The sequence below is a fragment of the Sus scrofa genome, chromosome 11 (assembly GCF_000003025.6).
Source record: "Sus scrofa isolate TJ Tabasco breed Duroc chromosome 11, Sscrofa11.1, whole genome shotgun sequence".
NCBI classification, from domain to species: Eukaryota; Metazoa; Chordata; class Mammalia; order Artiodactyla; family Suidae; genus Sus; species Sus scrofa.
In genome coordinates, this window is record NC_010453.5 from 20,600,089 (window position 1) to 20,622,459 (window position 22,371).

The following is a 22,371-nucleotide window of genomic DNA, read 5'->3' on the forward strand; positions in this document are numbered from 1 at the left end:
CACAAGCAAATAAATAGACCAACAAATACATTTTCACAAACTGACAAGTGCTATAAATAAAAACCATCAGGGGAGTTACTGCTGTGGCTCAGCCATTAACAAACCCGACTAGTATCCATGAGGACGTGGGTTCGATCCCTGGCCTCACTCAGTGGTTTAAGGATCTGGTGTTGCCATGAGCTGTGGTGTAGGTCACAGACATGTCTCAGATCCCAAGCTGCTGTGGCTGTCACGTAGGCCAGCAGCTACAGCTCCAACTGGACCCCTGGCCTGGGAACTTCCATGTGCCACGAGGGTGGCCCTACAAAGACCAAAAAGAAAAAAAAGAGAGAAAGAAAGAAAATACATCAGGGAAATATAGAGTGACTCAGGCAGGGCGAGGAAGGGCGAATTTAGGTGAAGTTGTCAGGAAGGGACTCACTAAGAAGAGGGCATTAAAATTGATGCTGAATAATGAGAAGGAGCCAGCCACAGCATATGGAGGACGTGTTCTTGGCAGTGGAAACAGCAAGTCCTAAGTCCTATGTGGAAGCCAGCCGATGGGGTTGAAAGATCAGAAAGACACCAGTGCAGCTCAAGCAGTTCCTCAAGAAACAACGAGAGTCAGAAGATGGGGAAGGAGATGGAGGCAGGACTGCATCCCTGAGGGCCTTGTAGCCAGAGTAAGGAGTTGGATGTTATTCTAGGTGCAAGGGGAGATCTCTGAAGGGTTTAAGCAAAGGGTTACACAGGTAAGGGCAGAAACAGTGAGAACAGTGAGGAAGCTCTTGCAATAATCCAGGTGTGAGTCTTAATGGGGGTGCAGAGATGGCAGTGGAGCTAGAGAAAGGTAGACAGATTTGGCCATAAAATACATGTTGGAGGTATACTACATAGTATGTTGATGAGTTTTCTGCAAACAGGGGATAATGAAAAGAATCGCTTTTAAGGAGTTCCCGTTGTGGCTCAGTGACTTAAGGATCCGGTATTGCCATGCTTGTGGCATAAGTCACAGCTGAAGCTCCAATTCGACCCCTGACCCAGGAACTTCCATATGCAGCAAGTGCAGTCGTAAAAAGAATGACTCTTTAAATCTTTGAGCTGTGCACTTGGATGGGAGGTAGTGCTATTAACTAGGATGGGAAAAGTGGAGAAAATTAGGGGGTGGGGAAGGATGCGATCCAGCGGTCTATCGAGTAAGGTTAGGGATGCCTGTTAAAGACACCTAAGTGGAGAGGCCAAGTCAGCAGCTAGATATGTGTCTATTGCTTATCCTACACGTATCTGGGACCTGGGATAGGATGCTTTTATGGAAGAGCTCTGAGAATGAGGTCTATTTGTATCGGTGGTGACTCACTGCCCTTGGCTGGGGGTGTTGTTGGTTTTCCGCTTCTAACTCCTGTTTCTGTCCCTACCTCCTGGGTCTAAGTTCCCACGTGACATTCGTGTGCATCTCAAGCTCTTTTACCAGTGAACAGTCTTAATCCCTCACATTCAAAAAAGTATTCATTATAAAGTGAAAGCAATGAAAACACTAATGAAAAACACTCTGATGTAGTCAAAGGACCCCTAGCCTAGGGATTATGAGGCCAAGGTCCTAACAAAACATAAGGTACAAAGAAAATAAATCAGTCCTAGGCTTGACCCCTGGCTGCAGGGGTCTGACTGAAAAACCTAGAGCAAATTATGGAATATCTTAGAAATTCATTTTCTTCACCTGTAATATGGGGATAATAGTCCCTGCCTCATCTGTGCCTTATGAGGATGAAATTTGCCGACAGCTGTGGACATTTACACAGTGTCTACACTATCTATGATAGGCATCTATAAACTTGGGGGTTTTTTCTACTCTTTTTAATTAATATCTCTCTACCTTGGTTCATCAACTGCAAAAGAAAATGTTTCATTAGATGATCATTAAGCTCTATTGCAGCTCTTTAAAAAGCCATAAAATTATCCACTTGAAAACAACCAGATAGATTTCTTAGTTAAAGCCACTCTTTATCCTGATATTAGTGCATCCTTCCACAAGCCTAGGTCACATGTAGTCTGAGGAATATGCAGCGTTCAGGAGCAGATATTAGACCAAAGAAATGTCTCTCCGATTTCAGGATGGAAACGCCTTTGTAGAAGTCAGAGTAAATGAAATCTTACTGAGTAGCAATTTTAGTATCACTTGCTGAAAATACAGTCCAAGAGAAATCAAAACTCAAAGCTCTTCATCTCAGGCTTCCCGCAAGTCGATGGGAAGTTTGTAGGTCTGGGCCAACTGGCTTGATGAGTGATAAAAGAGCGGGAAGCTGTAAAGAAGCTTCTAGAATCCTAGCCACTCACGGAGAGAGTCGCTAAGGCAGAGAGAAGACACAGAATTTCAGCTCAGGTTAGAAAAGGGAGTCACTAGCTAGGATTTTCTGGGTCCTCCTTCTCTAGAGACACCCTCAGAACAAGATCTTATTCATGTGTGTGGCAGCAGCATTGAACTGAGTCCGGGGAGCAGGGTGCATCTGAATCCCATGCTTGCTAAGAAAGACACGGCTTGATTAGAGGACTTAGGAACCAAAACAAAAGTGTCTTTGAGCCTTGCGATAGGAAGTTTCAGGGACAGTGACCCAAAGAGCAAGGCCAAGATGAGAAGCCTATAGGAGATGAGAATAAAGAAAAATCTCCCCCCAAAAGACTTTTTAAACTCCAAACCCATGCCAAGCTAACTGAATAATGAACCATCAGCCCGGCCCACAGATCTGTTTTGTTTGACTTGCACAATGTGTTTATTTTCTTAACTGAACCTGATTGTCCTTAGACACCGTCCAGTGTACCAAGCAGTGGTCTCCCATCATCTTCTACCCCAACACACATCTCGGTTATATGACTACACTAGTTCTGTATGCATTCAAGTCCACAGCTATTGGTATGCCATTTCCAGGTTGGCTCAAGTTTTTCAATATTAAATATTTGAACACATGCTGACTGCAGGGATGGCAGAGAAGGAGGATAGTCACAGGGGAAAGAGGAAAAGGCCAAAATTGCCAGCATCACCATCTTTGGAAGAAGCATCTCCCTGCCCCCAGCCCAATTACAGCAGCCACCATGTCAGGGGACATGGGTACCTGCCATAATCGTGGCTGCCCATCCCTTTCAACTTGCCTTTCTATATTTGGAGAAATTCCCAAGAAGCAGAACTCAACTCCCCAGCCTTCCTTCTAGCTAGGACATTGGTTCATGGCCTTGGTTCCTCCCAAGAGTAGCCCCTTGGCAAAACTGTGACATAGTAAAGAGCAAAGTGAACAAATAGGATGTCTGTGCCAGCGTGGAGGTAACAGAGGTGCCAGGTCCCCAGTGGTTGCATAATTGAGTCCCTGGTAGAGAAGTGACAGGGACAAGGCAGGGGGCACTGGGGCGGAGTAGACAAGGAAAACAGCAGCAGTTTCCTTGTCGGACCAGGTCTGTGCTGCAGTTTTACTCCTGGAATTTTAGCCCGGAGCCTAGCCTTCTCAAGAATTATTTGAACTACTCCATATCCTTTTATGAAACTTATTTTGTGCTAGATCAGCCCAAATCAGCTTCTATGCTTAAAACCAAATACCACAGCTGACTGAAAAAACTATCAGACACAACTTAGAATAGATTTACAAGGAGATCCTGCTGAGTAGCATTGAGAACTATGTCTAGATACTCATGTTGCAACAGAACAAAGGGTGGGGGAAAAAATGTAATTGTAATGTATACATGTAAGGATAACCTGACCCCCTTGCTGTACAGTGGGAAAATAAAAAATAAAAAAAATTTAAAAAATTTAAAAAAAAACAATGAGAGATCCATCTTTGAGAACATTTCATTGGAGCTGCCTTGGGAGAAAGCTACTGGCACTAATTTCCACAAACCCCAACCTGTGTGAAAGACGCCCTCGATTTCATCAGGCCCCTGCTCCCACAGAGGAAGTAAGCGCATGGTAAAAATCCCTTTTTGATCCTGGCTCTGTGAATCCCAACATGGACTTTCTATAGTCCTATCATATTGCACACCCATTACTCAGTGCTCCTGGCAGTTGACTTAATTGGTACCATCCACATAAGAGGTCATTACATTTTCACCCTTTGCTACTTGGTCAGTTGGGGAAAATGATAGCTCTGAGGAGTGCTTTATCAGCTGGGAGACAGTCTTGCTCTCCAAGCCTCTCCCGGGGACTGATAAATTGGTTCCCTAGTCACAGACCTATGCAAAGGACACAAGCAAGACACAAACTTTAAGCTAAGCTATAAGGATGACAACAAGCTGGTTTTCAGTTCTGGTGGAGCCAAACAAAGGATGTAGGCGACTTCAGCTACGACAGGGATTTTAAGACAGCAATGAAGGACGCTGCACATTAAGAAAGACTGTCAAACATTCTTCTCTATGATTTCTGTCTGGTAGGCAATTCTGTATTTACTACCAACGGTATAGCAATTCTCACTTATATTCCTCCTGAGAATCTTTTAATGAGGATGCTATTAAATAATCCCCCATTTTATGGGAGAAAAGCTCAGGTGGATTAAAAAAGGGAGCCAGGGAGGAGGAGGCAGGGAGATTGGGATGACTGGAGAAAAAGCAGTGCTCAGCACAAGCTTGTGTTATACAATCTTTTGACATGATGCTGCCTAGCAGAACGATCAGACAGGATTTTTCTTGATTGCATTATTGCAACAATTTGATTGTTTTTCTGCATACATCTCTGTATGCTCTTCCTCCTCAGTCTTAATTTGGATAGGTGAGTTCACGAAGGATCCCTAAAAGTCTGGAAGTAGAGTGATTATAGACTCAAGCTCCTTCCTCTCAGATTCCTAAAGTACGTAGTTCACTGTATGTTCACCTAATTTTTTTTTTTTTTTTTTTTTTTTTTTTTTTTTTTGCTATTTCTTGGGCCGCTCCCGCGGCATATGGAGGTTCCCAGGCTAGGGGTCCAATCGGAGCTGTAGCCACCAGCCTACGCCAGAGCCACAGCAACACGGGATCCGAGCTGCGTCTGCAACCTACACCACAGCTCACAGCAATGCTGGATCATTAACCCACTAAGCAAGGGCAGGGACAGAACCCGCAACCTCATGGTTCCTAGTCGGATTCGTTAACCACTGCGCCACGACAGGAACTCCTGTTCACCTAATATTTGATTACCAGATGAGTGACTGAAACAGATTGCTGTCACACAGAGGGGACCTGCTTGATGCCTCTGAGAAGCATGTATGCTTGCTCCCAAGTTCACAGTTGCATGCCAGACACAGCTGAACTCAGCCCCAGCAAGGTGGGCTGTACTACAGCCCTGGATGTACAACAATCATATACCTTTCTCCTTGCCTTTGAACCTGAACCCTGCCCAGAGTATATTCACCCACAAGACCCAGCTCAGCCATCCCATCTTCTACACAGCCCTTTCCCAGAGACAAAACCCACAGTGATAATCACATTCTGACATCAAGTGTTTGTCCTTGTCACCTATTTCCCCTCTTGACTTCATTCTCTCTTGCATTGTTGTCTTTCTGTCTCTTTGTTTGTTTGTTCTATTTTGTCTTTTTATGTTCCTGGGCTAGGGATTAAGCCTATACCACAGCAATGACAACACTGGATCTTTAACCCCTAGGCCCCCAGGGAACTTTGCACTGCTGTCTTTCTAAGTCACCTGTGTATATTTCATTTTCCCGACAAAATCTTAGGCTTCGAGAAGCTTCTCAAAAGTCTTCTGGGGTACCCACAGAGTCTAGCATAGTGCCAAGTAAATTCTAATCATGGGATCTTAATTCAGACACATCACCTCATGGTTTTCTCACCAGCCCCCTAGAGATAAATTAGGGAAGGCCTCTTTTTATTATCTCCACCTGACAGAGGGAGGCTTTAAAATTAAGCAGATCAAGGTCACCCAGCCAGCAATGGACAGAGTCAGATGCAAACGTGCATCTTTTGATGCCCGACTCTGTGCTTTCCTGACCATGTGTTGTTCTAGTTTCTTAGTGCATACCTGTTTGTTTTTTTTCCAATGCTATTTCTTTCTTTCCTTTTCAGATTCTTTTCCCATACAGATTATCACAGGACCAAACCCGTTTAACGGACTTGAAAGAGCTTTGAGAAAACCAACAGCCCTAGATCTAGGTTGTGAGTCAGAACAGACAGGAATAAACCCTGGTCTCCTGATTCTCCTGCAGGTGCTGCATTTGACAGCCATCTTTCTCCCTTGTGATTTTAGCTGTTAAGGTGGTCAGCTCATGTGCTGTTTCATCCTCTCTGCAGTTCTCTCAGGAGCGTATACGCATTATTACACAGACTTTCCCTTTTCCTCTTTCTACCCTTTGTAGCTAATTGACTGCCTCCTTGACTGTGTCTTCCCAGCAAACATGAAGGAAAACATTGTGAAACAATCCAATAAATGCAAATGGTAGATATAAAATTTATTAGAATCCACATTTATGATTCCCTATCATTTCTCTCCCACTCACTCATTTGCTCACCAATCCCAAAGCATCTACTAAGCCCCCAGTATGAGCAGAGCTGCATGAGATGCTGGAGGGGTTTGCAATAAGTAAAAAGATAATCTATCCCTGCCATTACTGAGAATATCATCTCATGGTTGAAATGACATTTCTAGAGAAAAATTCTAAGCTATTAGAAGTGCGAATTAGCTCAGTATAAATTATTTATGGGGTTATGCAGGTCTATACAGTAAGGAAAGGAGATCTAATTATAGAGAGAAATAGTTCGGGAAAGACCTCATACAGGGCATGTCTTGAAGAACGATGTCATGAGATGTGTCTCAAAAGAGTTGTAGGATATGGGAGTTTTCATGGTGGCTCAGCAAGTTAAGAACCTGACATAGAGTCCACAAGGATATGGGTTCAATCTCTGGCCTTGCTCAGTGGATTAAGGATCCAGCATTGCCACAGCTGCGGCACAGGTCGCAGATGCGGCTTAGATCTGGTGTTGCCGTGGCTGTGGTGTTGACCAGCAACTGTAACTCCAATTCAACCCCTAGCCCAGAGACTTCCGTAAGCCGCAGGTTCATGTGGTCTGGGGCCATCATCTCCATCTGCAGCCTCTAAACCACCCCCACATAATCATACAAAGTCAAAACAGGTTGCCTTGCTCCCCCCACCCATCCTGCTGCCACCCCTAGCTCCTGTTGCAGATAAATTCTGGAGCCCCCAGTGGTTGGACCAGCATTTCAGGGGAGGCGATGGTGTCAGAACTGGTCCAGGGCAAAATGGAGAAGTGAGTCTGTACCTCCCAGTCACTAAGTGCTGTGCACCTTCTCCCATGGTGCTCAGGGCAACCCATCATGCCACAGACACCACATCTCTGATCTGCATCCCTGGGCTGTGCTCTGTGTCCCTCTCCTATGATGAGCTTCTTTCAGAGGCCCGTGCCCCCAGGAGTCTCCCCTACTGTGCATCTCTGCACCTCTGCAACTTGAGCTTGGAATAATTAATCATTAACCTTCTGAAGTATTACAGGGACAGAAACAGGGACCCCTCACTCTAACAGTAGACACTGAGTGCCCCAAGCACTCCATGGGGAAAAGAATGGGCAGATCTCAGAAGCTCCTCAAGTCACACTATGTGATTTGCTGCCATGTCAAGCTCAATGTAACACCCTCCTGAAGAGTTCAAGACATAAATTAGACCGAGAACCCACATGGCTATGTCACAATTGAGAAAGTTGAATAATGACATTAAAATCACAGAGACCTTGCAGGGTGGGCTCTGCAAGGGCTCTCATCATTGGTAATGGCTTGAACATCAGGGACGCTGTGGTTTTTCATGATGACAAATGTGGTGCTTTGGGAAGCTGAGGATGAGAGAGGCTGGGGGAAGAACGGACCAGCTGTTGGCCTGGATTATGCAGGTACCTGCTGCAAGCTCACTCTCCAGACACTGTAACTGTTTCTACCCACACCTTCTAGACCCAAGCCTGAAAGGAGATGTCACATGTGAGATTCATTCTCTAAGCTTTCAGAAGGAATTACTCCAAAAGGTGCTCCCTTTATTTATTTACTTGTGCCACACCCATAGCACATGGAAGTTCCCAGGCCAAGGATAGAATCCGAGCCACAGCTGCAACCTACACCACAGCTGCAGCAGCAAAGATCTTTAACCCTCTGTTCTGGGCCGGGGACCTAACCTGAGCAGCCACAGAGGCAACACCAAATCTTAATCCACTGCACCACAGGCAGAATTCCCCAAATCTACCCCCTTTAAAATGTTTAAAACAAATGGGGGAGTTCCCTTCGTGGCTCAGCGGTTAATGAACCCAACCAGGATCCATGAGGATGCAGGTTCAATACTTGGCCTCGCTCAGTGGGTTAAGGATCTGGCGTTGTCCTGAGCTGTGGTGTAGGTCTCAGACGCAGCTCAGATCATGCATTGCTGTGGCTGTGGTGTAGGCTGGCAGCTGCAGCTCCAGTTCAACCCCTAGGCTGAGAACTTCCATATGCCATGGGTATGGCCCTAAAAAAGCAAAAAAAAAAAAAAAAGGAAGAAGAAGAAGAAGATAGGATGGAGTTCTTTAAACTGAGGTTCAGTCATGTCGGGCAGAGATGAATTTTTTGGTAAATAACCTCTGCTCATGAACACTTGCTAAATACACAGTCTAGAAAAGAACACTTTTCCATCGATGTGTGATATCTGCTTATTAGAGGGGACAAATTGAATGAAATAATTGGAGAAGTTGTGATTCCAACAACAAAACACGGCTCTGATAATTTATTGAAATTCCATCGTATCATTCCGATTCTATTTGTGCTTCATGATGTATTGTCAGGGGAAGAAGGTGTGGGCGGGCATCCATCCGCCTGGGACAAGAGACCTGGGTGGGATTTCAGGTGTCCCAGTGACAACCCACATTTGACAAGTCAGAAGCCAGTTTCTTTACCTTTCAGTGCAAGAGAGTCGCCTCAAAAGTACACCTCTGGGCTATGAAACACAACGGAAAAGGAGTCAGTGTCAGACAAGCAAGAGGTCGCCAGGACATGATGCTGAGGCCACCCACTTGGGCAGTGACTGCACAACTGCTTGTACCGCACAGAGAGATTGAGCCTTTCTCCCAAGTACCGCATATGGACTCAGGCAGAACACAAGGTTTAAAAGCTTCTTAGAGATTTAGCCATAGCGGGGGAAGATCTGAAACAAAGACTTGGGGTTTAACACAATAACCTCACTCAAAACTCCCCGCCACCCGGACAACTCCTGCCCAAGATGATGGGGCAGCAACAAAGGGCAGGTTTCTGGTCCTTTCCATCTACTCTCCACGCTGCTTCGCGGTTTGCTGCGGAAAGTGAACCTGAGCCTGTTGGGAAATTAATAGGTTTATTTAATGAGACAAAGGGCAGAACTGGAAAGCTTTGCTTGATTTGGTTTCATTTCAAAATAAACCATTTTACTATGCTTTCAATCCTATATGTTTCAAGTTCTCAATGCTGGTCGTAGGTTAGGATCCCACCTGGCTATTCTCTTGTTTTGATAATAATGTCCCTGTGGGGCCTGAGCATTTAGCATTTTTTAAAATACTAATATCTGAACTTCTGGGAACAGAGCCCAGACAATGGAATTTTCAAAAACTCTCCAGGTAATTCTAATAAGCAGCCAAAGTCAAGAATCACACTTTATAAAAAAGAAACTAGGTGTCGATTATAATAAGGGTTTTAGTTTTGAAATATCTGTCTGGCCTCAAAAATAATGGCTCACTAGAGGAAATACCACTTTCCTGGAAGAAAAAGAAAGGATGAAAGGATGAAAAAGAAAGTATCGATGCATAGAGAATCATCGGGGACTCTGTGTGTGTGTGTACCTGTGTGTGTGTGTGTGTGTGCCTGTGTGCGTGTCTACATTCTGTAGGTAGGGTGTTGATATAATTCAGGAGTTACTAACAGCCTTAGGAGCAGAAACATTTCTGATGATCTGATAAAGGCTCTCTTTTCTCCAAAACAATGAACATAATATACAGATTTTTCCAATTTTAAGACTATCACCATCTTCCAAAACCAATGTTATGGACCTCTGATATACGCATAGACTATATGTATGAAAGCACTTTGAAATGTTGTGATTTATTATTAGAGCTATTCAGAATTAATCTAAGAAGAAACATAAAATTTCTTGAGTAACTGACACGAGTATCCAGCTTCCTCTGTTATGCACACTGGTTTGTCAGCAGACCACAGATGATAAGGAATTCAGAAACTCTTCAGCTAACTCAGAGCTCACATTGTTTTTTTCTTTTGGCTTGGTTTTTGCTTTCTTTTCTTTTTCTTTTTTTTTTTTTATAGGGCCACACCCACGGCATATGGAAGTTCCCAGCATAGGGGTCGAGTCAGAGCTACAGCTGCTGGCCTCCACCACAGCCTCAGCAACTCGGATCCAAGCTATGTCTTCGACCTCCACCGTAGCTCAGGGCAACGCTGGATCCTTAACCCATTGGGCGAGGCCAGGGATCTAACTTGAATCCTCATGGATACTAGTTGGGTTCGTAACCTGCTGAGTCACAACTCCTGTTTTCATTTTTTAAAGTTTCATTGGTGTGAAGTGTAGTTTATCGTTTCTGATGTGCAACAAAGCGATTCAGTTACACATATACACACATCCATTCTCTGGCAGGTTCTTTTCCCACAAAGATCATCACAGAATATTGGTAGAGTTCCCCGTGCTACCCAGCAGGTCCCCAGAGGCCCGTCACTCCATATACCTGAGTGTGCATAGTCCCAGCCCCCTAGTCTATCCCTCCCCCACCACCTGTCCCCTTTGGTAACATGAGTTCACATCGTGTTAGTGGGATGGTGAGTCCCAGCCCCAGCTGGCCTATATATTCAATCTCTTTCTCCCTGCAGAAAGGTGACCAGCCTGCAGTAGTCATTTGTCATGCTTTCTGTCAAGCTGCTAGTACATCCATTTTTATAACTTGAAAAAAATTCAGCATGTGTTAAAATGCAAAGGAAAAGTAGTCCTTTCAGGGGAAATGAAACTTTTGAACCAAACTTTCGTCTTTTTCGCAGGAGCCCGGAAGTATTTTCTTTCCACCTCCTACCTGAACGGAGGCCTTGAGGTTTGGCACTGGTTCCCTAGCAGAGGGTCCCTACCTAGGAAAGCAACCTTCTTAGTTCCCAAGGAAAACACTGTCTCAGAACTCTGCCTTCAGTTTCAAGACATGAAGTGTAAAAATCTAGGGTTAAACATAAGCCTGCTTCAGAGCTCTCATCGTGCTTCAGCAAAAACAAATCTGACTAGTATCCATGAGGATGCAGGTTCAATCCCTGGCCTCGCTCAGTGGGTTAAGGATACGATGGTACCGTGAGCTGTGGCATAGGTCTCAGACACAGCTCAGATCTTCAGTTGCTGTGGCTGCGGTGCAGGCAGGCAGCTATAGCTCCGATTGGACCCCTAGCCTGGGAACCTCCCTATGCCACGGGTGCAGCCCTAAAAAGACAAAAAAATTAAAAATTTTTAAAATAAGCCTGCTTTTCACAGCCAGTGCTACAGAGTTAGAGCTATTTATCTTGATTGTGGTTAAGATGTTAACCAGAGGTGCAGACTTTATATGCCAGGCGTAAGCAGGGCTACCCTAGAAGAAAGACACCAGCCAACCCCTGGTTTTCCTGTTCATGTCCTTGTCTTAGTCTTAATGAAAAGAAATTAAAATGAATGTGGAAGAGCTCATACTGATACTAAATTTTGACTGCTGTTTTCCATGCCTCAGAAAAAAAAAGATATTCAACAAAATGCAGAGTCACGCAGCTTAAGCTACTCTCTGTTTGTTCATAAAGGAAAATGCTTTATATGCAAAAATTTCAAGTGAGAGGTGATCTCAGGTCTCCAAAAACAGCTATTATCAAACAAAGCAACCAGAAAATGAATGCCCTGGTGACGGCTGGGACCACAGTCTTGGCTCTCAGCCAGCATTTTCATCTCTCTTGGTAGGAGCATGGTTTTGAACTGCTTATTATATCCACCAGGCTTGTCTAAGTGCGCTACTTCTTTGACGTCAAATCCCCCCTTTCTTTTACAGAGTATTGCTTTCACTCTCTCATTCTTCTTTCCCTAAACCCTTGCTTACCATCTACTCTGAGTGAAGCACTGAATAAAATGGTATATGAGAGGATTCAAGATATTTTTGTCATATATAAAGACAAATGAGCCATTTAAAGACCACATCAGGAGTTCCCATCATGGCTCAGCGGAAACAAATCTGACTAGCATCCATGAGGATGCAAGTTTGATCCCTGGCCTCGCTCAGTGGGTTAAGGATCCAGCGTTGCCCTGAGCTGTGGTGTAGGTCACAGATGAAGCTCAGATCCCACACGGCTGTGGCTGTGGTGTAGGCCGGCAGCTACAGCTTCGTGTGGACCCCTAGCCTGGGAACCTTCATATGCCGCAGGTTCGGCCCTAAAAAGATAAATAAATACATACCTATATACATAAATACCTAATCATTGGATTCTGCCCCTTCCAACCAAGGTCCGCCTTGCAGATAGCTGTCCTCTTGTTCCAGCCACTTTAAAGTGGCTCTCCATCCCAGGAAGCTCATGAAGGAATCTCTGCTTCAGTCAAGTGGCTGCATCAACCATCCCTTTCCCTCCCTGACCTTTCATTTGGAGAGGTGTGTGTGTGTGTGTGTGTGTGCGCGCACACGCATGCGAACACTCATGCACGCACACAACCATCTTCTTCTCAAACAAGGACATGCATCTGAACTCCAAATGAATTGAAGATTTTGGTGTCTGGGGTAATCCTATGTTCTAGTTAACTGAGAACTGCCACTTCTGTAAATTACCAGGTGACAAACAAATAGGGCAAAAGGCTCTCGAGGAGGTGACTTCCTTTGTATTAATCAGGAAAATGCACACCCAAGAGGTGCATAACAAAAATCATCCACTTTTTTTGGACAGTTGATATTTTGTTTATCATGACTAATCGTAATGGCTGTAATTCATCACATTAGAAAAGCAAGCCACAGTTCGAGCTGCACGAAATTAAAATTGATTTAGACCCTTTGTCACCCTGGCAGAAGATAATAATTACATCATTATTTATTAACAGTAGACTAGCCAATAGCCAAAAGTCTTTTTAACTTCTTTTGATTTAAGATCTATCATAGGTTAAAGTCTAGCATATACAAGCAAAGCCAAATAGAACAAAACTAGAGAAAAATCAAGTGAATGCATTTGATCTGAATAACCCTGCAAAGAAAGCTAACCTCATGATGACCCACCACTGGTAGAACATGCGTTCTTCACTAAGCACTGTCTTAGGTGCTTTATATATTTGATCCCTTTTATCCTCACCCCGTCCAGGGAGGCAAGTAGGTGGCATCTGTTCTAATTAGTGAACAAGTACTTTAAATCATGCAGGTGAGTACCCGGAACACCTTTCACAGATAATACGTTCCAACACTTAGAAAAACAAAACGTTCTTCTTAGAAACCATGCGTTAACTTTTACAGTCAAATTATTTTGAAGGAAAAGCACAACTGGGCTGTATCCAGCATCTCGAGAGGATGTTCCTCTCAGAACCACATTTCTTCCGTCTCTTCTTGGCCCACAGAACGTTCCCAGAAAAGGGCCAGGGACAGAGAGGAAGGAAGGAAATGAAGAGTCATTAGCCATGCTGAGTAGTGTCCTTAAGAACAGCTCTGATGTCATTGATCTCCGCCTTCCAAGAATCCTGGGATGGCCTTGCCTAGACAAGTGACAAATATCGTCAGTTCAGTCTGTGGAGATCATGGCCAATGTCACTGAGGAAGATTTGTGTCAGGCATTACATTAACTCAAGCTAATGTGCCGCCCGCTTTGCAAGCAAGTGAGGTGACGTGAGGTTAGGACAGTCCGATCCGTGGTTGGATGGAGATGAACTCTCTTCTGAGTAGGCAGAAGTTAGGTACAGAATCTCAAAGGAAGTTTTTCCATGGATGGCAAGAACCAAACTACAGTAGCTCCCGACTCTAGAGTAAGTCTGTGTTCTTGGCTGGATGGTGACCACTTACTAGATTCTAAAGGATGGTTCAGGAGTTCCTGGTGTCCATGAGGATGCAGGTTTGATCCCTGGGCCCGCACAGTGGATTAAGGATCCAGCATTACCATGAGCTGTGGTGTAGGTAGCAGATGAGGCTCAGATCTGGCATTGCTGTGGCTGTGGCGTAGGCCGGCAGCTCCAGCTCCAATTTGACCCCTACCCAGGAACTTCCATATGCCACAGGTGTGGCCATAAATAAATACAGCATGGCCTAGAAGCAGGACCAGGACACAGCCTGTCCTACAGTTCTGAAGGAGCTGAAAACATAGGCAGGAGTTGGAAAGGAACTTGGCAGACTTTCTCCCAGGGCACCCCTTCCAGAAGGAAGCGACCTTACACGAAGTTACACAGAGTATCAGATTCATGTTTCTTCTCCTTTCCCCATCATCCTGATCCTTCCTTTATGGCCATCACATGACTGCCTCAGCCTGACCAGTCCCAGGCCAGTAGAGGAAGCCATTCCCGCTTCCTCCAAACTGTAGAGTGGTGGTGGCAGACCCTGGTCCTGTCATCAGGAGGGAGAAATGAGCATGATTAGAGGCCACCTGTTGCCCTTATTGGTTCCGCTCCCACCTCCGCCTAAGCCTAAGAGCTTTACAGTGTCCCCAGATTGAAGTGACAATAACCATGGACACATGTTCCCACCTGCTTGGCTAGGTATGTGCCCAAATCTTGTATTTGTCCATAAGAAAAAAATCTGTATCTGCTTATTTTTTGTAATCTACCCTTATGAATGCTCTACCACAAAAAATACATAATGATGTTTACGGGACATTGGAAATGTGACCACCAATGCTGTATTTAATGATATTAAGGGGATATTAAATTTATATTTAGGAGTGGGAATGGTATTGTGATAATATTAGGTTTCTTAAGAGTGCATAGCTTTGGTATATACATATTAAAATATTTACAGATCAAATGATATGATGTTCAGGACTTGTTTCAAAATAGCATGGGAAGGTTGCAGCGGTGGGGGTAAAGGTGAAACAAAATTGGCCTCGAGTTGATCATTGTTGAAGCTGGGCAATGGGTTCATTGTGCTGGACCTTGTTTTGATTTGTGCTGTTTGCGTATGTTAGAATTTTTCCATAATAAAAAGCCTTTTTTAAAAGACTCAAAATTGGTTAAAATTATTTAAAATTCACATGAAAATCATATTTTTCAAAAATACTTTAAAATGGGTGCAATTTTATGATTTAATTTAAATGGAGTAAGATTTAAAACTGCACATAAAATATTGTGCGTACATATATATATTTACATATGCATGTAAGTCAAGGAAAATTAAATTATGGTTGTTCCTAACAGGCAAGAATACATGTTTTTTTTCTTTATTCACGGTTATTTTTTTCCATTTTCCAAAGTTTCTAGAAAGAAAATGTTTTTCATTTTATAAAGTTATTTTTGTAAACCATGCTCATGATAGGTAAGGTGAAAAAAAGTTACAGAATTGCTCATGAAATAATATCTGAATTTGTATTTAAATGTGTATGCATGATGTGTGTGTATACCTAAAATAAACATCATGGGAGTTCCCACTGTGGCAAGACAGGATCAGCAGCATCTCTGCAGTGCCAGGACACAGGTTCAGTCCCTGGCCGGCCCCCAGCACAGTGGGTTGAAGGATCCAGCCTTGCTGCAACTGAGGCTCAGATCTGATCCCTTGGCCAGGAACTCCATATGCTGCAGGGCAGCCAAAAAAAAAGAAAAAGAAAAGAAACATCACCAAATTGTTAATGATAACTATTTCTGGGTGATGGCACCACTGGTCATTTTTATTTTTGTTTCTTTGTCTCTTTATGTTCCTTCTTCAATTACTAAGTATAATGTTATAATCAGGAAAACAGCATGAAAAAATAAAGTTGTATTTCTGTCTAAGCAAAGGATTTCTATATAAGGCAGTATAAACATATAAGGAACTATATAATATACACTTATAAAAAGGTTAAGTCCAAGGGAATCTTAATCCTCTTTGGAAGTGTATGTTAAGCTTTGAAACAAGGCCGACACGAGATCCTTTCAAGAGCCACCATGACGCAGTGATGCTCTTGCCTTGATACACCTGCTCCCTTAATAATCGTGTGTCACTTTCTGTCCAATCCAGGTATCTCCATGCCAATCCCTGTCTTTGGGCTCCAGGATGATTCCAAGGTCTTCAAGGAAGGGAGCTGCTTACTTGCGGATGATAACTTTGTCCTGATTGGCTCTTTTGTGTCATTTTTCATTCCCTTAACCATCATGGTGATCACCTACTTTCTAACCATCAAGTCACTCCAGAAAGAAGCTACTTTGTGTGTGAGTGATCTTGGGACACGGGCCAAATTAGCTTCTTTCAGTTTCCTCCCTCAGAGCTCCCTGTCTTCCGAAAAGCTCTTCCAGCGGTCCATCCACAGGGAGCCAGGCTCCTACGGCAGGAGGACTATGCAGTCCATCAGCAATGAGCAGAAGGCGTGCAAGGTGCTGGGCATAGTCTTCTTTCTGTTCGTGGTGATGTGGTGCCCCTTCTTCATCACCAACATCATGGCCGTCATCTGCAAAGAGTCCTGCAACGAGGATGTCATCGGAGCCCTGCTCAACGTGTTCGTTTGGATCGGTTACCTCTCCTCAGCCGTCAACCCGCTAGTGTACACACTGTTCAATAAGACCTACAGGTCGGCCTTTTCCAGGTATATTCAGTGTCAGTACAAGGAAAATAAAAAACCGCTGCAGTTAATTCTAGTGAACACCATACCGGCCTTGGCCTACAAGTCTAGTCAACTCCAAACGGGACAAAAAGAGAATTCAAAGCAAGAGGACAAGGCCACAGAAAACGACTGCACTATGGTTGCTCTAGGAAAACAACATTCAGAAGATGCTCCTGCAGACAATTGCAACACAGTGAACGAAAAGGTTAGCTGTGTATGATGGAGTGGTTGCCATAGCAACCGTGGAGGGCCCACTGAGCGAGTTTTCCCCTATCTGGGAGGGGGAGAAAAAAGAAGGAAAGAAAGAAAGGAAACAAAATAGGGAGACTGGAAAAAACTAGGCTAGTCTAGTGGAAGCAACAAGAGAATCTATGTGCTTCATTTTATTCCGTCAATGAAAAGCAGGGTTCAGTGCCGCAAAATGTGCGCTCCAAAACTATTCTGACAGCATTTCAGCTGTGAGCTTTATGATATTGTTTTTAACACTGTAAATGTTATGTCCTTAAAATAATTAGCTTTTATTGTATAATTACAATGAGGCCATAAATAAATCTAGATTAACTTCTGTTTTCAAGTGGAAACCTTGCTGCTGTGTTGTTAATGGCCAGCATGAGACGGTTGCCTATTGCTGTAAATAAAAATCGCTCTAACTTGTGAAACACTGGTTGACTATGATGACCTCTCGAATAAAGTCAAATCTTCTCTGAAACTCACCACGATGCATATCTTGAACGACAACAACAAAAAGACACTAAGGACAGTGTTATGAGATCTGCATTGCTGAGATGCTTAAAGGAAATACTTGACAACGTTTTCATTCCTGCTTTTTCATGGATGCCACTTTGAAATATTCACAAGGTTGCTGGCATTGGCTGCATTTCAAGTTCATCCTCCTGAGAAGCGAAAAAGAGTTTAAATGCTATGTAATAACTATTGGCTGCTTTCTCTTCTACTACTTGTGCTTTATTCTGAATTTCCAACGTGGTCTTGTTTAGTGTTTGCTCTAGTAGGTAAACGATCAAAAGGATAACCAAACATTTACCAAATGCATTCCTAGAATTTGCTTCTCCTAAACAGCACCAGAGAAGTGTCTGGTAACTTGCTCTTTAACGACTGCATTTTTGCATGCGCTCCTCTGAGCTGTAAGCAGTATTGATGTAACTGGGACAGGATTGAGGAATAAACTCAGGTTTGCGGCTACTAACAGCAGTAGAGTCTTAGGACATGTCTTAAAAAATGCAGATGACCCACCTGTTGGCACCCATTAGGTAAAGTGAGGCTCCAAACCCATCGATATTATTTATTAAAACTATTCAGCTTTGGACTCACAATGCTCTCCTGAATGTATACTGTGGAGAAAGAAATGTCCAAGGTACTACATACTAAAAATAATTGAAAGAAGATCTTTGCCTTTAAAGAAAGTGACCTAATTTGAATGGACCTCACCAAAAAGAGTAAATCACTGACTTATTTTGAGAATCAGTTCAATTTATTTCCTTCTCACCTGGTTCAGAAACAGGTGTGTTTCACCTCTGAGGGTAGTTTTCTCAGTAAGTTTCCGGACTGATTGCCAACAAATACCAACCAACCAAAGGTGGGAGGGTGACCCGAAGGTCAGTTTTGCAGTTAGTTTAGGAATATGCACTTAACCTGGACCCCAACTATGACTACCAAGGTTTTGAGCAAATTTTTTGTTTCACTTTCCTAAAAACAAACTTAGGTATTACTCACTGATGCTGGACTCCCCACACTGGAAAAAGCTGTGAGAGAATATTTTGCAGAAATGGCTCAGCAATTAACGAACCCGATAGCATCCATGAGGTTGTGGGTTCAGTCCCTGGCCTCACTCAGTGGGTTAAGGATCTGGTGTTGCCGTGAGCTGTGTTGTAGGTCGCAGACGTGGCTTGGATCTGGCGTTGCTATGGCTGGGGTGCAGGCCCTCGGCTACAGCTCCGTTTGGACCCTTAGCCTGGGAACCTCCATATGCCACGGGTGAGGCCCTAAAAAAGGGGGGAAAAAGAATATTTTGCTGAAAATTTGTTAAAGAGAGACAGAAATTAACAGCAGTTAATTCACCTTGATGTTATATTATTCTAGGTTAAATTGCACATTCCTATTCAATAGATATTAGAGATGTGATTACAATACTGAAGTGTTTCTATTGAAGGAGAAATGTTTTTTTCCTCTACACCCTTTTAAAAAATTATGTCCTTGAAAACTAAATGTGGGAGATACATTGTATAATGTGGAAACGCATTAGGGCTATCCTAATTAGGTTCTTTTAGGTACATTGAAAGGTTTTTTCCAAAGCTAGAATTTATAGTAAGCCACTGGTATCTAAGCTGCATTTGAACTGAACTATCTTAATGATTACTCTGTGCTAACAGATAAAAATGCAGATGTTTAAAAGTCTCTGCTCTAATGTATCTTGCCTTAGTTTATAACTCTGCACATCTCATTATATATTAAAGACTACAGCGTCTACACTCCTATACTCAATCTTGATCAGAATGAACATAAATACTGCCTGATGTCTTTTGACTACATATATATTACAAATGTGTGTGTTTTTTCTCTCCGTCACTATCTATTCAAGTGTATATAGACAAACCTGTATCTGTATACTTGTACAGACATGGTCCCATGCACTTTATTCAATATTTATATATTTATATGGAGGAAAAGCAAGAGTCATTGATGAAAATACGTAGTATATACACCTGTGTGCATGTTTGTATCATGTCAGTTTAAATGTGAATTTCCTGTTCTAATGTTTCTATGATCTTCCATTGCTGTCAAAGCAGATTAAAATGTAACAGAGGTGTCAGCTCTTTAAATAAACTGGAAGTTGACCTAATTTTGTGGGACGACTTTAACACAGGGGTGGGGGGAACCATGCTCCTTATATGTGGTTGATTGATGCTAAATAAAATGGTACCTTTGGGCTTCTTAATTAGTCTGGGGACTTTCTGACTACTAAAGCTTTTTAAACACACCCCTCACCCCAGCGAAATACAGTCCTTGACTAATTTATGGATCTGAGATTAAAGGACTCACTCCTAGTTTATATTATTAAAATAGAGTGACCAACTTTATTCTATGTTAAGTTGAACGGTAGATTCTTCTACATTTAAAGAAAAGAATTAAGTGCCATCTTTAGGGAACACGCTCAGTTTAAAGCACTTAATCTACTTTAGCACAGCACCATCTCATGGTCATTTTTGAAACTGCTACCATAGCCAAATGGAACTAAGTTACTGTACTGCTTTTGGCAAAGGGTGCTTCTTCCATTTGTGCATCAATGAAACATATTTATATAAAGTGTTAAGTTATTCTGTGCCATATGTAACAAATACAGGGAAGATTATTTTATGTCATGATTTTAATCAAGGCTATTCTAAAGGATTTCAAGAAAGAATAAATAATTGTAAATAAAATATACTCAAAAATAAATGCAATTTTGTGAATCTATGGCTATGTCTGCTAAAAAGAGTCCCCGAAACCTCCTGGGTCATCAAGCTGGGAACTCCAGGTATCATCCAGTTATTTTGAGGGTACAGAGCCAATGCTTCTGGAGCTTGGTCACAGAGCTAGGACCCACCAGGCTGAGTTCGATGCATGGTCAGGATTCAGTTTCTGGTTATCTGTAGCAGCCAAGTGCTCCATGTTCAATCACAATGTCTGGTTCCACCTGTGGGTACACATGTACAGGTGTACCTGAAGACACCAACAGGTGCATTTACACACATACACACTTTTACAGGAGCTAGTTTCGGGAATTAAAGTAAACCAAGAAAACGCCATATCCTTGAATAAGCTGGAAAGCTGCCCTGATTCATCATTTCACCTGCAAGTGTAGGAGAATGGAAACAGGGAGGGGAGGTATCCTTGCCAGGTGTTTACAGCTCCCTGTATTGAGTGCATATCACATGCCAGGCATTAAGCTGGTTCGCTTGACTTGCTTTACCTGATGGAATCCTCACAAGCCTACAGCATAGGTGTTATTATTCCCTGTATTTCACAGATGGAGAAACTGAGATTCAGAGGAGGGAGTAACATACCTGAGGTCACACAGCTGGCTAGGAGAGTAGCAAGTGCAAGCCTAGGTCATCTGACTCAGAAGCATAAACTCTTTCCCCTGCTCAATTCGGTGCAGATGAAAGAGCGCTGGGCTGAGGACCCAAAGATGCAAGTTCCCATCTTAGCTCCCCTGGGCACGGGTTATATGAGCTTGGACAAGTCACTTACTAACCCTGGGCCTCAATGTCACTGTCTCTAAAATGGAACTTCTAGTACCTACCCTAGCTAACAAACCATGTTGCTTAAATCATTCTAGAGTTGTACTTAAAAATCTGTAAGATGCTATATAAATGTTATAAATGTGTCGTTAAAAAAAAAAAAGCCTCTATACATTATTAGCCATCAGAACAAATTCTAGATAAAATCGTGGGAGAGGCCGCATTACTATTCAACAGCTTCTATTATCCTTTCTCTGAGTGCTTCTCATCTTTGCCAACTGTTTGCTTCTGCTTTGTTCTCACCATAGTGTAGATCTTTCCTGCTTCCACCAAAACTTAGTGATTTTATGTCCCACTCCCTCAGGTTTCTCCTCTCTGCTAGGGCATCAATAAGTAATTCAAGCGGATAACCCATTGTCTCCACTGAGGTCCCTTTAGCTGTCCGCCGCAAAGATGAACCAAAAGACAGAAACCAAAGGCAAAAATTTTAGGCGCCGGGAGACAAGCGAGAAAGGAATTTGGGGGCAGGAAACATCCTCCTGGTATTGCTCAGGTGACCCACAAAAAAACAAATACCTTCGGACACTTCATAATTTATATAAAATTGTATAACTTCACCTTGAATGTTAATCCACAATCATAATGATGATTTTGAAAGAAGCATCTGCATCTTTAAAGACTCACTGCAAACTGAGGACACTCATAATGTTACTCTCAATGGATATGTGCCCTGGTAAATATGCAAGAAGACAAAATTTTTTTGTTAATTTTTTATTATCTGTGCAGACAGCTTGCAAAAAAAAAATGGCTTATTTTCCCTTAATGCTATTCACATCAGTCTTAGCTCTGTTCTTCCTTTTGATATTTAACACCAGTATGTCCACCTGAGCAACAATTTTGGGAGGTTTCACATCCATTTGGAGCCTCAGGATTTGACATGAGCCCATTGGAGCAGAAGACCGAGGCAGGAAACCTGGGTCTGCTGCCTGGACAAGTCGAAGCCTCTTTTCCTTCAAGTGTTTGATGAAGGACTTAGAGTCAATGATCTCTGCAGGATCCAGTCTATGCTTCTTTGAGTGCCAGGATGTCCGGTCAAAGCATTGATGAACCAAGGCACAGTTCTGTGTGCAAGGAATATCATGGAACTCACAATTCTCACATTTTCCAAAATTGTTTAGATGCTTTTCAAATATATGACAGCTTTCACATTTATATGGGAATCTCATGAGAAAAGTCAAATTGTTAATGATCGAAGGACTTCCTAAGCTATGAGACCAAGAATCAGATTTCAACAGGAAGGATTCCTGCTGTGGCATTTTTCTCAAAGTCAGCCTCTCTTCTGTAGTTTCTAGCTGCTCCAAGATATCAAGTTGCTCTTTTTAACAGCTCCCAGGGAGTTCCCGTAGTGGTGCAGTGGTTAACGAATCTGACTAGGAACAATGAGGTTGC

At 42.9% G+C, this 22,371-nt stretch overlaps 1 protein-coding gene across 2 annotated transcripts in view; it reads left to right on the forward strand.

Annotated features, from left to right (window-relative positions):
• The window catches only part of HTR2A (5-hydroxytryptamine receptor 2A), a 64,287-nt gene extending 44,150 nt beyond the window's left edge, over positions 1–20,137 (forward strand). The window contains exon 4 of one of the 2 annotated variants that reach the window (XM_013980517.2): positions 16,105–20,137. In XM_013980517.2, the coding sequence (XP_013835971.2) occupies positions 16,105–16,904 (800 nt within the window). In that variant the 3' untranslated portion in view covers positions 16,905–20,137. 2 annotated transcript variants of the gene reach the window in all.